At 39.0% G+C, this 20,464-nt stretch overlaps 1 protein-coding gene across 2 annotated transcripts in view; it reads left to right on the top strand.

The window, feature by feature from the left end:
- Positions 1–20,464, top strand: part of SLC9A9 (solute carrier family 9 member A9) — a 590,634-nt gene that overhangs the window by 21,811 nt on the left and 548,359 nt on the right. For both annotated transcript variants that reach the window (XM_017523772.2, XM_037736839.1), the window contains exon 2: positions 11,716–11,918. In XM_017523772.2, the coding sequence (XP_017379261.1) occupies positions 11,716–11,918 (203 nt within the window). The remainder of the gene's footprint in view (positions 1–11,715; positions 11,919–20,464) is intronic.

Below are 20,464 nucleotides of genomic sequence, written 5' to 3'. Positions count from 1 at the left end.
AAATTCTACAGAACAGGGGCTTAGAAAAATGAGCAGTTTAAAAAATGCAGAGAAAAGTGATCAAGCAGAATGTTTAATATTCTTTTATAGTTATTGTCAGAAATAATTTCGAAGTTGTTAACCTTAAAATATTATATGAAGGGTTGTAGAGACCGAGAAAAATTGTGTGGCATTTGGCTAGATTCTGTGTCAATCAGAGATATAATGATGCTCCAAATAATATAAATAATCCATTATATAACAATACAGGTTTTTTCTTGTTATTAAGGGCCATAGGAAGTATGTATACATTAGTGGCAGCTTTATAACAATATTTTTGCTTTATCAGGAACAATAATGGGTAATCTGTTATGATATTCAATGGTTCTTATTTCAAAATTGAAGGATTAGAATCCATAACTGGTTTAAAATGTAAGCCATAGTGATATTTATTTAAATTGGACTGAAAGCATAAATGACAATTAGTGGTCAAAATATTGATTGGCAGCAGCTGATGCACTTAGTACTGCTCACTTAGGGCCTGTATCCCCTGCTCAATGCTCATAAAAGAAATTTGCTCCTTGCTCCCTGATAGCATTAAGAATTCCATTATATATCACTGGGGGCTGCCATAATTTACAGGACATTTATAATGCTGTGCATTTGAGGGCTGGGATCTGAGCTTAGGGACGGAGCAATTTAAATCTCTTAGAATTCTGCCTTTGATTTCCTGGCCTTTCCATAGAAGTTAGTCCCTGAATTCATGGAAAAATTGTGCCCACTGTTTAGTGGGCAAAAAACAAATATCAAGACACAAAGTTTACATTTTGAATTCATTAAACTATATCATATTCAAGCATTTTCTGATTCTTTAGGAATATGCTTAACAGTTTAATAGGAACAATTTGATTCACTCAACAACATGATTTTCAAGATTTAAAGAAAATACAATTACATGGTGAATCACAAAGGTTGAAAAATTATATTTTCTGAAAAATCTTCTGCAGGCCTTAATTTCTTCCTAGCACTCCCTGCAGATTCCTCAGGATTAAATTGCGTTGTTGGGCACGTGTGGCTGCACCCTCCTGATCCCTTTTGCCCTCCTCCAGGACAGCCCGGCCTCCCTGACTGCCAGGCTCATGGGAGATGCTTCCTACTGCTTCGCCCCCTTCCCGCTAGCTGAAGGTCCTTCTAAGGCTCTACTTATTCCACTGTGGCATGTCTTATAGAGAAAACATTGACGTGCTCCCTGGAGATTTAAGTTTCTTAATATTGATGATTTGTTTTTCAGTAGTTAGATACATTATTTTGGGCAAGTGACATAGTATCTGGCCTTATTTTTTTCATCTATAAAATGGGGAAGAAAGGAATAGATATCACACATCTCCCTTCTAGCTGCAAAAGTCCTTCAAAATTCAGGTCGAGACTGAGTTCAACCATCAGGCATCTTTCAGCCACTCCAGCCCAAACCAGAAGCTTTCCTTGCAGAACATGGCAGCCTATAATGATATCCGATCCTTTCTCTCACACAAGATTTTAGTGTTATTTGGCCACTGTTAGTACTTCCTGCTTCTGCTCTGATTTTGCAATGAGTGCTCAGTAAATTCTGTTGAATTCTTGTCAGAAAGGTGAGGAGAACAAGTTAAACTACCAGAACAGTGAGCACTGGTTGCATATTCCACAGTTTACCAATGCATTTTTTTATGAAAACCAGAGTAGCTCTGGTTTAATTTGAAGAGATCTGCAGGAAAGGTAATCAGGGCTAGGAGCCCAGCATACTAAACTTCTCCCTTTTGGTGTAAAAAAACTTGATTTTTAAGGAACTTCAGAGATTTGTGCAATGTTCTCCATGCGTTAATACATTTGCCAGAGAAAGGTAAAATAAGGAAAAAATGTAAGGTATACTGCACTCTGTATGTTTTTTAAAAGTTGATTTTAAGAAAATAGCCATGCTGGGCACAGCAGCTCATGCCTGTAATCCTAGCACTTTGGGAGGCTGAGGGGCTGGATCACCTAAGGTCAGGAGTTCGAGACTAGCTTGACCAACATGGTGAAACCCCATTTCTACTAAAAAATACAAAAATTATCCAGGCATGGTGGCAGGCGCCTGTAATCCCAGCTACTCGGGAGGCTGAGACGGAAGAATTGCCTGAGCCCAGGAGGCGGAGGTTGCAGTGAGCCGAGATCACGCAATTGTACTCCAGCCTAGGCAACAGAGCAGGACTCCATCTCCAAAAACAAACAAACAAAAAAACAAAATAGCCTATTTTGAATAAATAACCTATATATTCTGAATAACCTATATATTCTGAATCTCAAAGAACTATAGATGAAACTACTGCAAACTACTATGGCAACTGAAGGCTGTAACACTTGCTACTGGATAATCATAGCTTTTAATGTTTCACCTTTTCAGGTTCTTAAGGGATTCTCCATTTTGGTTCCATTTTGTACATGTTTGGAAAGTAATCTGCAGAAACGAGCTGTGCTTGCAAGGACTTCATAGTTCCCAAGAATTAAAAAAAAAAAAAATTTCCGCTTGATAACTTAATTCCTTTTCTTTATCTTCCCTCCCTCACTTCCCTTTCCTCCCACCCTCTTTTCCAAGCTGTTTGCTTTGCAATATGTTACTGCTAATGAGTTACAGGATAATGCAGTCTTAACTTGTTTTCTCCTAAGTATTTGAGTTCAAACTCCTGTATCTAAAGAAATATGGTTGGGGTCATTAATAAAGAAAATCTTTTCTATCAAAAAAAAAGAAAAGGATTCCCCCTCTCAGTGTTTGAAAGGCTAATGAATGTGCACATCAAGAAAACAGATTTGTTATTCAAATTATTTATGTAGATATTATATACAGTCTAAATTGAATTAATGTTAGATGGTTAACAAAATGGGGATATGGAGAGCTGCTGTTTACTAAACATCTAAAACAGATGTTTGTTAAACATCTCTTATGTCAAAAAGTTGATATGCAAAAATAAAAATAGCTAACACAATTAGCATTCCTGATATAAACTATGCTGTTATAAGCACTTTACATATATTGACTCATTTAATCCTCACAACAACCATTTTTTAGGTAGGAAAACTGAGGTACTAAAATATTATGAAGTAACTTGCCCCAAGATGCACATCTACTAAATGCCAGGGCTGGGTCTCAAACCTTGGCAGTTTAGCTTCATGTGGTCATCTGCTACCTTAAACCTGGGTGAGTTTGTGTCGGGGGGGTGAGTGGGGGACGTGTTATTATTTTCATGTTATAGATGAGGAAACCAACTCTGAGAAACAGAAAGTAACTTGCTGATAACCAACAGGGCTGTGCTGCAAATTCAGGACTATATAACCTCTGTCCTTTCACCTCTATCACTTATGTAGTCCTAGAATAATTGCTGTTTTTTATTAACTGTCTGCCCTGTGTCAGATGATGGTACCTTAGGAAGTTTACAGAAGAGAGGTGGAGACTGAGATATGTAACTATTACATTATCCCTAATTCTCACAACAACCATGCTAAATAGCCAAGATCATCTTTAGTTTGCATATAAGGAAACAGAAACTCAGAAAACGTACGACTTAACCAGCTCTGCCCAGAATAATTGGCAAAAACGCTCTTTTGAAAGCAAGCACTCTCAAATTCTGGCTGCAGTCATTCTCTCATCCAAGTCCACTCTTGATATGTAACTGTCCCATGAAGTCAGGACAGGGAATGACTGAGGGTAAAAATAGTTAAGTTTCTCCTCTACCTTGAAGCCTCAGAAATGTTACACTGTCTGTAGCAAAAAGCCCACTGTGGGCAACAGAATGGGAGCAATACTATGAAAATATATCCATATTAAGTAGCTGGAGTTGAAATATTCCAAGCCTACCTGGAAACACTGTCACAGCTTGCAGGATAGTCATGTTGCAAGTTCATGGTCTTTCTGGTTTTAAATGCCTATGGTTGAAATAATGGGTGTGACAGATACTATAAATAGTTTGAGAAGGGACTGTAAATTTATATGAATCATGCGAAATAGGCTTTCATCATATGTTAGTTAAACTGAATTTAATTTTTGGAAGAGAGTGAAGGTAGAACTATTAACTATGAATCTGGGTTTTCCAAACTCTGAAAGCTGTGTGCATGAGCCTACAATGGTATGGATTTTGATGGAATTTCAAAACTGTGAGGACTCATGTTGGCAGGAACTATTGTCTTATAGGACAATGCTTCTCAGTGTGTTTCCTGACCAGCACTGTCAGCATCATGGGAGAACTTGTTAGAAATGCAAATACGTAGTTCTCAGCCCAGATCTAGGGAATCAGAAACTCTGGGGTGGGACCCAGCAAACTGTGTTTTAACAAGCTTTCCAGAAGTTCTGATGCACTGAAGTTTGAAAGCTCCTTTGCTAGGAAAATAAAATTGAAATGCAGTTCCTAGTTTCATTTTCTCTGTTTTTTCTCATTTCTTTCTTATCCCATTACTCTCCTATGGTGAAAGGGGAAGGGTTGGAAGACCGTTTCCCTTTATTACAGAGTCCTTTTTATACTGTTTATAACACTTTGTAAAGTCTCCACCTCTGGTCTGAGAAAAAAATAAACTGTGTTGTATAAACATTATAAAATAAGAAACCACATTTGTTTATTCCTTATACATCCAGTTAGACATTTCTGCTTCTATGTCTCTTCTGCCAGCTTCCCGAGATGATTGCAAGGAAGAGTGTTAGTGATATGTAAGCTGATGGCTGAGATAGTTTCTAAAGAAAAGTTATCTATTATACGGTTAGAAATCCCAGAGTTTTGTGAAGTGTGTACATTGTGTATATGTGTATGTGTGTGTTTATATGTGCTTGTATATGTGTTCTGTCTTTGTATGGGCATGTGTGTACATATGTATATGTGTGCATGTGTGTGTTTGTGATGTGTGTGTGTTGTTTGTTGTGAACCAAGGGTGGATTGTGAACATTGGACACCCCACTCTGATGGAGAATCTGATGGTTGGGACTTTCTGGCAGTTTTCAGATGACTCTATCCTGTGAGAAGATAGAAACTTTGAACAAGGCACCCCAAGGTGAATTAGCTTCATGGACCACTTTCCACTTTGAATTTAATGAAATACTCTTACTGGCACATGCCCCAGGCCTGTTCTGAAATCATTCTGGGACTTTTCACCAAAGCAAGTTGATGGTGAGCTAGCACAAAACAATAAATTGTGACTTTTTAGCAACATCAACACTTTCCTTTAGTTTTTTTAATTTAAAAGTTTGGTGGGACCCAGCAATCCCATTATTGGGTATATGTGCAAAGGATTATAAATCATTCTATAAAGACACATGCACACATATGTTTATTGCGGCACTATTCACAATAGCAAAGACTTGGAACCAACCCAAATGCCTACCAATGATAGACTGGATAAAGAAAATGGGGCACATGTATACCATGGAATACTATGCAGCCATAAAAAAGGATGAGTTCACATCCTTTGTAGGATGAAGCTGGAAACCATCATTCTCAGCAAACTAACACAGGAACAGAAAACCAAACACTGCATGTTCTCACTCATAAGTGGAGTTGAACAATGAGAACACATGAACACAGGGAGGGGAACATCGCATACTGGGGTCTGTCAGGGGGTGGGTGGGGTAGGGGAGGGATAGTTTTAGGAAAAATACCTAATGTAGATGATGGGTTGACGGGTGCAGCAAACCACCATGGCATATGTATACCTATGTAACAACCTGCATGTTCTGCACATGTATGCCAGAACTTATAATAATTAAAAAAAAGAAAGCTAAAAAAAGGTTGGTGAAAGAACAGAGAAAGAACAAACTCCCCCAATGAAAACAGAAGGCATTATATGTTGTTACTACATTATATGTTTTTACTTTTGGTTCCATTCCTGACTAATCTCAGAGCAAAACTAAAGTGCTAAAAAAGAAAACATTAGGAAATGCATTTAGATATTTGAAGTTCAAACCATGTTATCTCTCTAAATTCATGTTCTAAAAGAGACTTTGATAAAATGGGAAGGGATAAACATCAAATAAAAAGTGAAACATTTTGTAGGTGCAGTTAAAGTCTGATCTTTGTGAATATCATCTTATAGTTAAATGTTGTTCACTGACTTGGTTTCCTTAGATTATTTTTCAGACTATTTCCTTCTTCTTTATGCTCACATTTGAATCCCTAGTTCATATTTTTTTAATCTGAATGATTGAAATAATAATGTCACAGATTCCCTGCCTTAAAGTCTTGCATTGTGAAAAGTTCTAATGATGGTAAAGACATTCTTCCTTGACCTTTGTTCCTTTCATCTTGAAATCCCTTCACTCAGATGTTCTAAATTGTCCCTTATGTAAATATAAACTAAACATGATGTTATCTTGCTCTTCATGTCCTCTCTGTCCCTCAATTGTCTTTTCTATCTTCAAATAATTATCTCCAAATGCTGTTTCTTCTGCTCTGAAACACATCAAATCTGCCTCCCAACAAGGAAGTCACTTGGCTCCCCCTCAAGACCGCCTTGCCAATCACTTCTTTCTCCTGAATGCTCTCCAGTCCTCTGCTGTGCCAAGGCCCTTTGCCTGCACTGCCCTAAGCTCCCATCCCAAACTGCTTGATGTGCCTGATTGACACTGGGCTCCTTGATTTCTGTATACTTTTCCCTAGAAAAGCATGCCCTCTTCTCTACCTGATGAACTCTTACACATCCTTGAGAATATCCTCTATTAAGTCTTCTCCAATAATATAGGGAGAGGGGTTAGTTGGTCTTTTCTTTAGGGTCCCTTAAAATTTTACGCATTGCTTTGTGACACGAAAGCCAATGGCTTTTCTATCTGTTAAGATGCATTTAGTTTCAAGTAACAGAAACCCTGACAGAAACAGAGTTAAGCAATATAGATATTTATTATCTCCCATAACTGGAAGTCCAGAGAAGAATAGTCATCAAAGCTATTTGATTCAATACCTACTTTTGTCATCAAAAACCCAGATTCTTTCCTTTTCTCTGCTCTACTAACCTCAGTGCTGACTTCAATGTCAGGCTAGCAGTGAAGTGGCTATGGCAGTGCCTGGTGTCCTAACCAGGCCCATTAATATCCCGGAAAAGAAAAGAGGTCCTCTCTTCTGTGTTTCTCTTGCAGGATGTGAAAACCTTTCTAAGAAGCTCCCTAGCAATTTCCCTTCACTTCTTATTGGCAGCAACAGGGTCACATACCCATTCCAGAACCAGTTATCAGCAGGGAGAGTGAGAATATCCCCGGAGCTGAGAGTGAGTTCAACTTCTCCTGAGCATATGGCTATGTGGGGAGGGATGGACAGCAAATAAACCAGGACTTTGTGGGGTAAACAGGGATAGACACAGGGCCTGATATACTTACCAGGTTGAAATATAATATTAAATAACATTACATAGTTTGAGGCTATATCTTCTTAGGGAACTGGCAATGCCCCGTTAATCTAGATTATTCTTGGTAGCCACTCACTGCAGTGAGAGGGAAACAAGTGCAGAACTCAGTTCTCCTGCAATCTTCATGGTTAACTGCATTTGCTTTAGACTCCTAAATTCTTCCAACATCATGTAGCACTTAAATATATACTTTTGTAAATGTCTAATTAGGCATATGTATATAGTTGTGCTTGCTGCATTGTGCAACTCTGGGGAAGCTCTGTTTCTATAGGAATGGAATATAAAGCAATCTGGCCAAAGTTGTGCCAGGGAGCAGGGAACTCTGATGGTGTCTGGACACAATTATAGTGTTGAACACAGCCAATGAGATAAAAATCTCCTTTAAAGCACTTTTGTGTTTTTAAAAACCATCCTGAAATCTGCTTTATTGAAGATTTTTTTTAAAGTATTTCTCCATCTTTTATTTCTCTAGGAAAAGCCGCTTGAAGAAAATGCTTCCCCATCATGAAAAATGACCATTGATAAGATGCAAGGGAAATTGGTTATGAAATGCTGACTTCATATAACAAATTTAGTAAATACTTGTTCTACCTTATTTTTACTGGAAATTAGGATGGTAGGCTTGGGCAGAAGAGAAGGGGCTGGTAGGTTAAGATATTTTAATATTGTAGGGGCAAAATCATCTTTTATTCATCTTTATAATAACTCCTACAAGTCCTAGAGCAATGCCTTAGGTGTCTGCGGCGTGAACACACAATAAGGGAGTAATAGAGCAAGGGGGTGGAGTTTTCTCTTATTTTCAGTGTGGATAATGAAATGAGAGCCAGTTCAGGACGATAAGGCTCATCTTTCTAATGTTCCTTGGTTTGAGTATTCCTGAGGCTGTTTCTTCCTTCCTTCTGCCTCCTCTCTTCCTTCTTCTCCCACAAACCTCATGCTATCAACTGTATGCTATGCAGGTGCTCCGTGAGAGTTATGTTGAATGCTCTGCAAAGACAGGGACATCACAGCATTTAGTGTGATGTTCCTTACTGTGACACTTTAAAATGTTGGTAACTGACTATGTAAACTCGGAGGATCCTTTTCTTCTTAACTCCAGGGGAGTTGTGAACTTGGAGAAAGTTGGGCTACAATTCTGAAAGTGTTTGGCTTTTCTAGAGGAAAAGAGGTAAAGAATAGCACAGAGCCTCTGCCCTAAATAATCTCATTGTCTAGCTGGGGAGAAAAAGCCAAGATCTGTAAAGCAGCACTGAATAATATGTCTTTATAAAACTGGCCTCTAAAGTGTGTGGTTCAAACAATAAGTGTTGTCAGAATGCAAAGATTAAGGAGCCCAATGAGCACAGACTCTATCAGGGTTCTGGTGTCCACAGGTGAGACTTGAGAGGGACTTTTTAGGATAGTGAGTGCTCTAGGAATGAAGTCCATTGTCCATGTTTCTGTGGGACTTGGATGCTGTGGAGAGAAGTCAGGTTCACTAAAGCGCAGCTACACTCAGTTGTCACCCTATGTGCCCAGATGCCTAGATGTGAAGAAGCAGGGGATGCACCTAGACTAGAGTTTCTTCCTAGAGAAGGAGATGCCGCCAACTGGCAAGGGGACAGATCTCAGAGAAGTGTTGTGTATGCAGGAACCTCAACCTGGGGCCGGAGCTGTTTGCACACGGACTGGGTGGGTATCCCTTTGCTAGCGCAGGCTGGCTTCTATTTTCCCTCCTCGAGGAGGGGACTGGTTTCGTGGTTTACCAACAAGAGTGGTGCTTTTGTGCTATTCATAAGCCAGTCTCCTCTTGCCTTCTGTGCACAAATGATTGGTGGTTTCTTAATCTTGTATCTTTGCGTGGTTACAAACAACCCACTCTCATTAACAAGTTTCTTTCTACTATCAGTCCTACTTTATCCGTCACCTACTCATACACAATATTGTGTCAGTATGCATTAATTCAACACTCCATATTTGTGTCAGCATATGGCTAAAACACTGAGTAAATGTTTCGCTATAAAAAGCATTATGAGGCTCTGTGGGTAAGCAGCCTCTGACAAATAAGGATTTTCCAGCTGCCACTACTGCAGCAAGGGTGCACAAAGGAGAGCATGGGTTTTTTAACCAGATGTGCTAGGAGGCTGAGGTTTTCCCACTGGCTCTTACCATCTGGCAAGATGTTGTTTCTTCTCAACCCTTGGAGGGCTGAAGCCTTTTGGCAAGTGTGTTAATTTGGGTCCTCCAAGAAGCAGATGCTAGAAAGAGATTCGTTGTACAAAAGGTTTTCTTTCCTTTGAGAGAATGTGGGAAGTAAGCCTGCGGATGTCAGGGCAACTGTCAGATTTTGATGCAGGCCCAATCCTGTGAAGAGAAGAAAGGAAGGAAAGCTGGGTAGGAAATCTGTAGGCTCTGGTGTCATTCTAAGAAAAGTTTGGCAAGATTAACAATGGGCCCTTCAGCCATGGTTGCCCTTCAGAGGCATCCCCATCTCCCTGCCTTAGTATCCCTGCTGTGTTCAGTCACTGGCTAGGAGCCTGACCTTGGCGTGAAAGTCACTCAGTGTGGATTTCAGAGCACAGAAGCTGAGACCATTGGTCAATTCCCTCCTCAGAGTGGGAGATCTACCTGAGAGACACATTTTCATGAATATTACATCTGCTCACCTCTGGCAGCAAGCAGCTTCCTCCGTTCACTTCAGTGCGCTTCTTGTCTAAGGATCAGGCTAGAGCTGGTGCAGGGGGACAGGCAAGGACATTTAGGTTTGGATGCCTTGTGTGAATTTAACTACACTGGGCACTCAGGCAGTCACTATTATGCCCAAGACATGCTTTCTCTGCTTGGGAAGTAATAGTGAACACTGTGTTTATTTCTTGTTATTTCATTGAAAGCATTTTGTAAAAAAAAAAAAAAAAAAAATGGGCCACCCACTGGGAATTTCAAATGACATTAATATGGGTTCTTTCCATTTAGGCCCCATGCAGATAGTATCTTGTACTTTGCTTCTTTGTAGAAGTAGAAAGATCAGTAATGGTGTCACTCATGGTACTTGCTGAATAACTTTTAGGAACTGAATCCTTTTGAGGCAAAGTGTGTTGAAAAAATGATGTTCTTCTGCAAGCACCCTAAAACCACTTCGAGTGTACATGACCTGTCTTCCCTTCTTGCTCCTGACTAGTTTTATTGTCGCCATTCAGCACTGAGCATGGAAGGTTGCCTACTGTGCTGTGGTAGAGCAAGCACCCAGTGAGGGTTACATGTCTGTCACTTATTTCCCTTGGCCCCAGAGATTAGATTACAAATTTTCTAACTATTCTAGAGGAGTCAGTCAAACACTGGAGCAGGAATAATAAAATAAAAATATTCTTGAAAGGAATCTGTTTGCATTCTCATCTCTCACTCTGATTAGTTCTCACATTGTTGCCAAAGTGATAGTTCTTACAAGAAGTGATTGTTCTACTCTGCGCCTAAAACATTTCAATAGTTCTACTTTACCACTGAGTCAAAAATCAAAACCTCTCAGCATGACGGAGGGATCCTCTTTCTGACCTGGCCCTGCCTGTGGTCTAGGTCTAGATTCTCTGTCTCTTTCTCTATATTTATTCTCTCTTTAAACCACAAGTGACTTTCTAAATGTACCAGATTTCTTATGTCTTTCAGCCTTTATGCATTGTGTTAGTAAGGTTGTCACTAGTGATTTCTTACACAGTACCCCAACGTAGCAGTGATTTTAGAAGTTACTTTTTATTCACATACCAGTCCAATGCAGGGATTGCTTGTTGGTGGATTATTTTCCTCCACTTAGGAACCCAGGCTTTTCAGTCCTTTGGCACCATCTATATTTACAACCTTTGATTCCTTCTCACCCAGCTGATAGATGGGAAGAGAAGAAAGGTCACCTATATCCTCCATGCTGTGGCCTGGAAGTGACACACTCCACTTTTGCTAATATTCCATTGGTGAGAACCAGAGTGGAATATTAGCAAAAAAAAATTGTGCTGATCTGTGTACCCGAAGCACTCCCAGGGGAATTCCATCTCCTAACTGATGAGAGGACTCAGTGTCTATCACAGAGCAAAGAAGTATTTGGATGGATAGGAGGAGTGAGGTATCTTTTCTCTCCAAAATTGGTAGGTCCATTAGGAAGAAAAAAACGGGAAGATATGCTGAGTCTTCAAGCAATGGTACTCACTATAAATGTTTTAACACTATATTGTGTTGAACTGATATCCATGCAAGAGTGAACACTTAACCAGGAAATAACCTAACACTTTCTCCTGCCACTTTTGAAGGTTCCAAATTATATAAGTTTCCAATAGTGACATTTTACTTTGCCATCCCCCAGTACCATTATTTATTCTTTTTTTTTAGGCCTCATAATGGGACTAATTTTACGATATGCTACAGCACCAACTGATGTTGAAAGTGGAACTGTCTATGATTGTGTAAAACTAACCTTCAGTCCATCAACTCTGCTGGTTAATATCACTGACCAAGTTTATGAATATAAATACAAAAGAGAAATAAGTCAGCACAACATCAATCCTCATCAAGGCAATCCTATACTTGAAAAGGTAAGGATCCTGTATGGTCGTATATTTTTGTCTTACAGTATAAATAATTGCATTTGAGCCTTTCTACTTTAGATATAGTGCATTCACACACACATATGTGCCTTTTTTAACATCACACGATTGAAGATGTTCATTGACTAAGGAGTCAAACCCTGAGTTATACTCTTATTACAAGTGATTTCTTACACAGTACCCCAACGTAGCAGTGACTTTAGAAGTTACTTTTTATTCACATACCAGTCCAATGCAGGGGTTGTCTGTATTTTTTTTTCCTAGAGGTTGGGAAAGAAAGGTTTCCTTTGTTCTTTTTCTACAAACCACAGTTATATTTGGTTAAAGGAAAAGAACATTTAACAACTCTGCCTGTCCTGATGCTTGATTCAAGTTTTCACACATGTGTTTGCGTCATCATTGTATATATTGCCAGCTGAATGTGCAGTTCAAATCTTTCTTAAGCCAAAGGAAAAATGGAGTGGAATAAAATGTTTTCACTTGCAATCCTTGACATAGGATGACTGGCTTCTGCTACCAATGCAAAACACTGGCCACTTGGCTATTTATAAATACACTGACATGCAGTCAGTCTCAAGAAATCGTGACTCTATCAGTTTGGTTAAGGAATCTTAGGTAGAAAAAAACACTGTGAAATGACTCATCCTTTAAAAATAGTTTCATGATTGCAAATTTGTGAACTACTTCAGTTACTGAAAGGAAAACTTTCTTCCGCTTTCAGGAATCTGGGTCAGAAATCGGGTGAGGTTACCTTTTGTGGTGCCTTGTACACCCCGGGTCAGTCTTTGGAATAAGTGACATACTGTTTAACAAGTCTGTACTAAGAACCAGCATCTCACACCAGTTACTTGAGATTTTTTTCAGGTCAGAACTGAGAATTTTCTGATATTATGGAATCTATCATTTCACTTTTATCCCATATGTACTTCGTTTTTATGTTAAAGCACATCTTTTTTTTTTCCATTTTAAGAAGTTTGGGGCAGTAGGGTAGGCACTTGGTCTGCCATTTTCCCTTAGTCAAGGTGACTAATTTATAGTAATTGTTTTCATGCTATCTTCTACTAGCACATTTTTAAATTAGCTTCGTCATAGCACTTGGTGAGGGCTCAGGAAAGTCAAACTAATTATAATATTAGCCTAAATCAGACTCAGGAAAGTGAATTAAAGCACACGGAAAGCAAATTAGATAATGTATTTCTGAAATAAACAGGAGCAACTTCTAGATCTGCCACTGCTTTGGGATTAACTGTTTTGGATTATCTCTTCCATGTGTTTCTTTATGTTTACACAATAATAAAAATGATCTCTTTTAAAATAAATTTTTTTTTAACTTGCTAGCAACATAGGATTTAAGTAAAGATACACTCTTGAGTCTTACCTTTGATTAGTACCGGGACACAAATGAAGTGATTTCTCTCCTCACTCTCTTACACATTTTTATCTGCATTTCTATACAGCACTATTTCTTCAAACAGGTTGACACTTCCCCTCCCACCAAATGCTGATAATTATCCTTGCTGCTTAGCAATTATGTTCTTGAACAGGATTGCCAATCAACACCTGATCAGAAATTTGTTACTGAATTATTGACACATTTATTCCTTCATCAGCATCCAGAGTCAAATGTTTGCTTTTAAAAAATTAAGTCAAGAGATAGGGAGAATATCTGAGTTGCTGGAGCACCCTTGGTGTTTTCAGTGGCTGCATTATACGTTCTACAAGTTTGGTACATATAACGTTTACTTGATCTTGAATGGCTCAAGTAGTTTCTAGGTGAACTTGTCAATCATGGCATCTGGAGATGGCAATAGGTGACTCAGCAACCTAAGTCCTCCTCTCATTGCTGGTATAGAAAGTGATGTCTATTGATACATTTACTATATTACATAGCTTTAAGGGGCAAAGATTTTGTTTATAAATGTCTGGAGCATGTCATAATACACATTTGTTGCTTATGTGCCAATGCTGGGGGACACTAGTTAACCTGAAAAACTGAACAACCTATAGCCTATCTTCCTTACTTGGAATTCTCCTTTGGGAGGCTTATAAGGACTTGAGTAATGGTTAAAAAAAGTTAGGATTAGACAGATCTGCCATCCCTCTTCGGTAAGTTTCTTAAGCTTCCTAATCCTCAACTTTACTTGTGAAGTGGGGAGCTTAAAACCTGTTCTGCAGGATGGTTTTAATGTTTAATGAGATGATGTATATAAAGTGCCTGGCTAACTTGGGACCTTCACATTGCACTGTGATTACTGCCACCACTGCTGCTACCAGTACTAGTGCCACTGCACTACCACTGCCAACGTCATTGCCGCTTCCACTACCTCCAAAAATAATGCCACCACTGCTACTATTAGGTAAAGTTTGAATGCTTAATATATGCCAGGAATTAATAAAATGTGTATTTGTTTTATTAATTTATTTAACATTCATTTGGGGAGATAAGACCAATGCATGATAGATACTGGTATGTAATTCAGTCCTAAGTTGTATCATATGAATGATGAGGACTATGAAACTTCACAGATTAGTTGTCACAGATACTTGAGCTTGTTACATAGGCTTATTGGGGAGGTGGCACTTGAGAAGGGCTTTGGGTAGGCAGTGGGAATTGAACTCAGAAAGGCTGTCAGGGCAGGGTGGATTGGAAGGTGAGGTTAGCAGTGAGTGAGTGTCTAGGTAAGAACTGAAGAGGGCTTCATGAAAGTCCTGGATGCTTTGGACCATCAGAGCCTGCTTGATTTGCAGAAGTAGTGTGAGGAGAAGAGTCTAAGATTCCAGGATTTTAAGCCTGGATGAAAGAAGATGTTTGTAGGGTAAAAGTTTGGGGAAGAAAGAAGGTTTGAGGAAGGGGTGGGTGAAAATGCCCTGAATCTGCATATCGGTATCACGTAATTTAGAGCAAGAAAGAGACCTGACCCCATTAAATTGAATCTCATCACTTTATGGATGGGCAAAACAAGAAATTAAGCACTAAAATCAATTTAAGTCAGTGGTTCCCAAACTGTCTGCACTTTGGAATCATTGGGAAGCTTCTAAACATACTGATGACTGTGTTCTGCTTCTGGGTTTGTGGTTTGACTGACTTAGGGGGTAGCAAGATGTGTGGAATTTTTTGAAGATCACCAAGGTGATTCTAAGGGAAAATGAGTTGGAGATTTAAGTCCTACTTCAAGTCCTGGGGAAATGGTGAGGAGACAGATGCCACTTTTGTTCTTCTTTACGTCACATCCACTGCTGCAGATGTACCAGTCCCTTTTATTTTGTTCATTCAACGCACCAAGAGCTTCCTTGCTTCAGGACCTCTGCCCCTGTCATTCTTTTCACCTAAAGTGGCCTCACTTCTACTCTTTGAATATCAGCCTCCTTCACATCCCTAGAGTTCTGACTTGAAATACCATCCTTCAGAGGGGGCTTGCCCCTGCCATTTTCCCATGCTGTGTCCTCCCTCCCTTCTCTCTCTGTCTCTCTCTCTCTGTCTCTCTCCCTCTCTCTCTCTCTCTCTCTCTCTCTCTCTCTCTCTCTCTCTGTGTGTGTGTGGGGGGGGCTGTCTCTTTCTCTCTTATTTCATAGTAATTGACACCATCTGAAATTATACATGTATTTGCTTGCTTTTTGTTTATCAGCATTCTTACATTGGTTATTGTTCACTAGACTACAAACTTCACAAAGGCAAGGACCATACCTCTTTTATTGACCAATGTATCCCCAAAGCCTATCCTGGTGCTCCGTGCCTAATAACTGCTAATAGTGAATGCATGAATAGATAATTGAATGAATCTAAGATCTTGGCAGAGCACATATGGCTGGAGAAATGTACAGTATTTGGAAAATATCATCATTCTTGGAGTTGGTAGAATTGTAGTGTCCTGGATGCTTAATGCTTACAGATACTTGAGACATTCCTTAATCTTAGCTGTGCATATACAGATGATACATTAATGTCCAGAGAAGATACATGGCAAGTCCAGGGTCCCACTACTGATTAGAGCAGAGATAGAACTTGGACTATAGCAACTTAATTCTGAGTCCTGAGTAAATTGCTTTACCCCACACTAGTGGACAGGCTCTCTGGAAGCCCTCATGGACAGAGAAGGGCAGGGCACCTCGGGCTGAGACATAGGGAGTTTCACAGTTAGACAGGCAGAAGATGACCAGAGCTGGAAAGAGTGCAGGGAGGTCAGAGTTGAGGAAGAGGTCCAGCTCAGCAGTCACAGAAGCCATAAGTGTGGTTCCACACTGGGTCCTTTTGCTTTGTGATATATTTTACAGGGAGTATTTGGCTTTTGTTTCTAAACATTACATGATTTGAAAATGGGTTTTACTGTTAGAAAAATGTTGTTTCGCATCTTGCATGAAATTTCTGACTTCAAGATTTGGAGAGGCTGGAATGAATTCTTGTGCTGTGTAATTGCCTCTTAGAAGATTTTATAAGAGCACGTGTATTTCTGGGATGGTTAGGCATTGATGTGCTTAGAGACAGAACTGGCCTGATGGCTCTGTGAGTTCTTTCCAATAGGAAGGTATGAAACTGGAACATGAGAGCTGTTGGCATTTATGTAACAGCAGCGTACTGTGATTTTATGCTACGTGTAAACATATAAAAATTTCAGGAAACACCACATGCCAAATTTGTTTTGTTCATGCTCAACATAGATAAAAGTGTAGAAAAGAAAAAAAATATTTTCACTTAAAGATTGGTAAAAATAGTATTCTATATATTATGAGCAGATGATATACTCAGAACAACCTTCTGAGTGAATAAAACTATACTGTGTTGCTCTGTATCTATTCAGCTAATGTTTCTAACACTATTTGTCAAATTGTTCTGTGTATACAAGATACCTGCACTGGTTTTAACCCTTTAGGGCCTATATCCTATTACATGATGGCTTTGCAAACATTAATTTGTTATGTAATACTTAGGAATACCAAAATGTCTACCAAATATTCCTGAATTTTATGTCAACAGGAAGTTCCAAACCTGCTCTTGAAGAGATGATAAAAGAACTTTCTCTCTCATGCTTTCATTCATTTATTCTTTCAATACAATACAAATGAACTGAGCCCCGTCAATTTCAATTCTGAAATAAGATGTTGTCTCAAGGCATTTAGCAGTAAATCAGAGAAAAACACAACACATGAATAAATGAATGAGTAACACTAAAGGCAGGTTTCTAAGGAGTGGGACAAGAACCATGGGCACCCAGAACAGGACAATATGGTCTCTTATTAGGAGTAATAGGAAAGATTTCAAAGAAGGGCAGTTGACCGACTCTGGTGATAGGGGTGTGTGTGGTTTGTGGGGATGGGGAGGCATTCCATGCAGAGGGAAAAGCTTGATATCAATGTGGGAAAAGGGGGTAGATAGCGTTCCAGGAAAGAAAAAGCATTTCTATTGTGTTGAAGTGTGGAAGACCAGTGAAACTTATGGCTGAAAATGAAGGCAGACCTTGATTTTGGAGCCCCTGAATGCCAGGCTGAGTAATGCCCACCCTGTTTGTAGTCAGAGGAACAGTGTAATGTTGACAAATGCAAAGGCATAGTGTGCCTGCTGTGTACGGGATAAAGAGTGAAGGCAACGAGACAGATGAAGTCTAGACTTGGATGGCAACCAAGAGGTAGATACAAGAAAAACAAGGAAGGAAGGCTGTGAAGAGCTTGGCCCAACTAGTCAGAAGAGGAAAAACAGCTTCCTCTGCTACCCTGGTCATGTGGGAACTGTGGTGAGGCAGAAATGTGGAAGTTAAAAGTTAGAAGAAGGAATTGATTTGTAGAAGAAAATCAGAAATGACAAATATGGTGGGGGTTTTTTGTTTGTTTGTTTGGTTGTTTGTTTTTTGAGATGAAGTCTTGCTCTGTCGCCCAGGCTGCCGTACAGTGGCACGATCCCAGCTCACTGCAATCTGTATCTCCTAGGTTTAAGCAGTTCTTGTGCCCTAGCCTCCTAAGTAGCTGGGACTACAGGTATGTGCTACCACACCCAGCTAATTTTTGTATTCTTAGTAGAGATAGGGTTTCATCATGTTGACCAGGCTGGTCTTGAACTCCTGACCTTAAGTGATCTGCCCACTTCAGCCTCCCAAAGTGCTGTGATTATAGGTGTGATCCGTGGTGCCGACCACAAGTATGGTTTTAAACTGATGAATGAATGAATCAATCTATCTCGTCATTGATTTCGCACATTACGTGTTTATAATACTCAGTTGGAAGAGTCAGTGGGCCAGTTGGCTGGAAAGGTATTCTGGATATAGTAATTTTTCAAAAAGTTGTTAACACAGTTAAATTTATACTTCCTGTCACTCATAAATAAGTTGCCTGTAATGTAAAAAGTCAAAGGAAACTACCCAGCAAAAATTTTGCCAACTCTTCACTTCCTGTGTGACAAGCAGATACTATTGCCTGGTAAAGGAAGTTATTTCGAAGTAAGTTACGTTGCTGAGCACTCTGTCCTATCTACTGTTTCAATAAAGAGAATTGCAAAGCTAAAAATAGGTCATCAGAGCTCATTTCAATAGTGTTGATAATACTATATATTTTAGAGATATTTTAAGGAAGCTCTTATAGAAAGAGCTAACCATAAGACTTTTAAAAGTAATTTTGTTTTTGAAGCATTAAATAAATACATTAATTTTGCTTTGTAGATTTAAATAAATAAAGTCATTTTTTTCCTCACCATCTAACTTTTTCCTAATGGTAATTCTGATTTTTCAGCATTGAGAGTTTCAATTCTTATATATTTGTTTGTAAACTACTTTTGCATTTTCTGGTTTTTTCCTTTACTTGAGCTTCAATAAGGCCAGAGGCAAAGCTCTTCCTATAACAGGAATGGCTTGTGCAGAAAGAGTCATTGGGCCATGAGATAAATATGTACTGTTAACACTAGGACACTCTTGGGGAGGATAAAGAAAGGACTGAAAAGAAATATTAAAAATAAAAACTTTTCTAGGCACACCAAGAGAAAGCAAGCTTCATGATGATAAATCAGCACTGTGGCTTTGGAAAAGCATTTGTAGGATATTATCAATTATACTTCCTCTCCACGGAGAATAGGGCTTCAAGATTTGTGTTTCTCTATCATGACAAGTCTTGGCTCTTACCACATGAGATGGTTCCAGATAATCTTAAGTTTGGCAGTAAATGGGATGAGGCTGTTTGGGCAGACTTAGCTGCTTTCCTCCTAAACCTTATTTAAGAGATCTGCTGTTAGTAAAGAAACTAAAAATTTATTTGCTTTAGCTGTTTTTTTCCACTTTCATTCAACTTTCCTGGCAAAATGTTGGCCTGTGAGATGACCTCAGAAATGTATTTAAAGACTCTAAAAATTCCACATGCTTTTAATTTAGTCACCGAACAACACAGATTTTCTTCATTCCTTTAGTCATTCAAAAAATATTTACGTCTTGAGCACTTGCCATTCACCAGGCATTTGTTTTAGGTGCTGCAAGCATGGCAGTGAACAAAACAAAGTCCCTGTGCTCCTGGAGTTTAGCTTCTTAGAGGGGGATAGGCAAAGGAAGTTCAGCACAAGCATTCGTGATCCAGAGCCAAGTGCAGGCAAGTGCTGTGAAGAAAAGTTAGCAGAATGAGAGGATTCGGAATGAAGGGCCTTTAGACACGCCCTGCAGAGAGGGGGCTCACTGAGGTGAAGTTGGAGCTGAGACCTAAATGAAGTGGGGCTATGCCATGCAGAAATTTGGAAGAAGAGAATTTCAAAGCAGAGGACAAAACTAAATAACAGTAAGTGCCCGCTGCTTTCTGGAAGGCTTTTTTTGTTGTTGTTGCCAGATCTTTGCCATTTTATTCATGAATATTCCAAGATCATTTAGTCTATATAAAAAGTTTTAGAAAAAATATAGCTGTTGCGGTAGAGAAGGGCAGAGAAGTAGAGAGGGGTCAACTTGGAATAGGGGTTGAATCTTGAAACACAGGGGCACGCTGCTTCTAGGGCATGAGGTGCCATGAGGTACCATGGCCACTTTTGAAAATTTGCCTTCAGAATATATCACACAAATATTAACTTCCAAATTTTGATTATGCACCCCACCAGTAAAATACCTTTGAGCATATGTACCTAATATATGCCTTTTTATTTACAAGTCGGATATAAGTACTACTATATCAATATACTCTATACATTGTAAAGCAGCTATCAAACTAGAATTTTTTAAAGGAGATAAAATGAAATATAAACAGAAGTTCCAGTGTGTCCTTTGCACACCAAATCATCCTTTCCACTCTCTGGGATATGGATACCTCATCTTAGATATCAATATAACATCTTATATTTTATTAAAATTTCATTGTAACTATTAAATTTTTTATAACATCTGTCTTTAAAAATTCCACTCTTTTCTGAAATCTTTTTTTTAATTTTAATTTTTGTGGGTACATAGCAGAGACATATGTTTATGGGTTACATGAGATGTTTTGATACAGGCGTGCAATGTGAAATGATCACATAATAGAGAATGGGATAGCCATCCCCTCATGCGTTTATTCTTCTCTTTTCTGAAATCTTAAATTCTGTATTC

This window comes from Cebus imitator, unplaced genomic scaffold (assembly GCF_001604975.1).
Source record: "Cebus imitator isolate Cc_AM_T3 unplaced genomic scaffold, Cebus_imitator-1.0 Scaffold30, whole genome shotgun sequence".
In the NCBI taxonomy this organism is placed as follows: domain Eukaryota; kingdom Metazoa; phylum Chordata; class Mammalia; order Primates; family Cebidae; genus Cebus; species Cebus imitator.
Note: the sequence above shows the minus strand (reverse complement) of the source record. Positions and strands in the feature narration are given on the sequence as shown.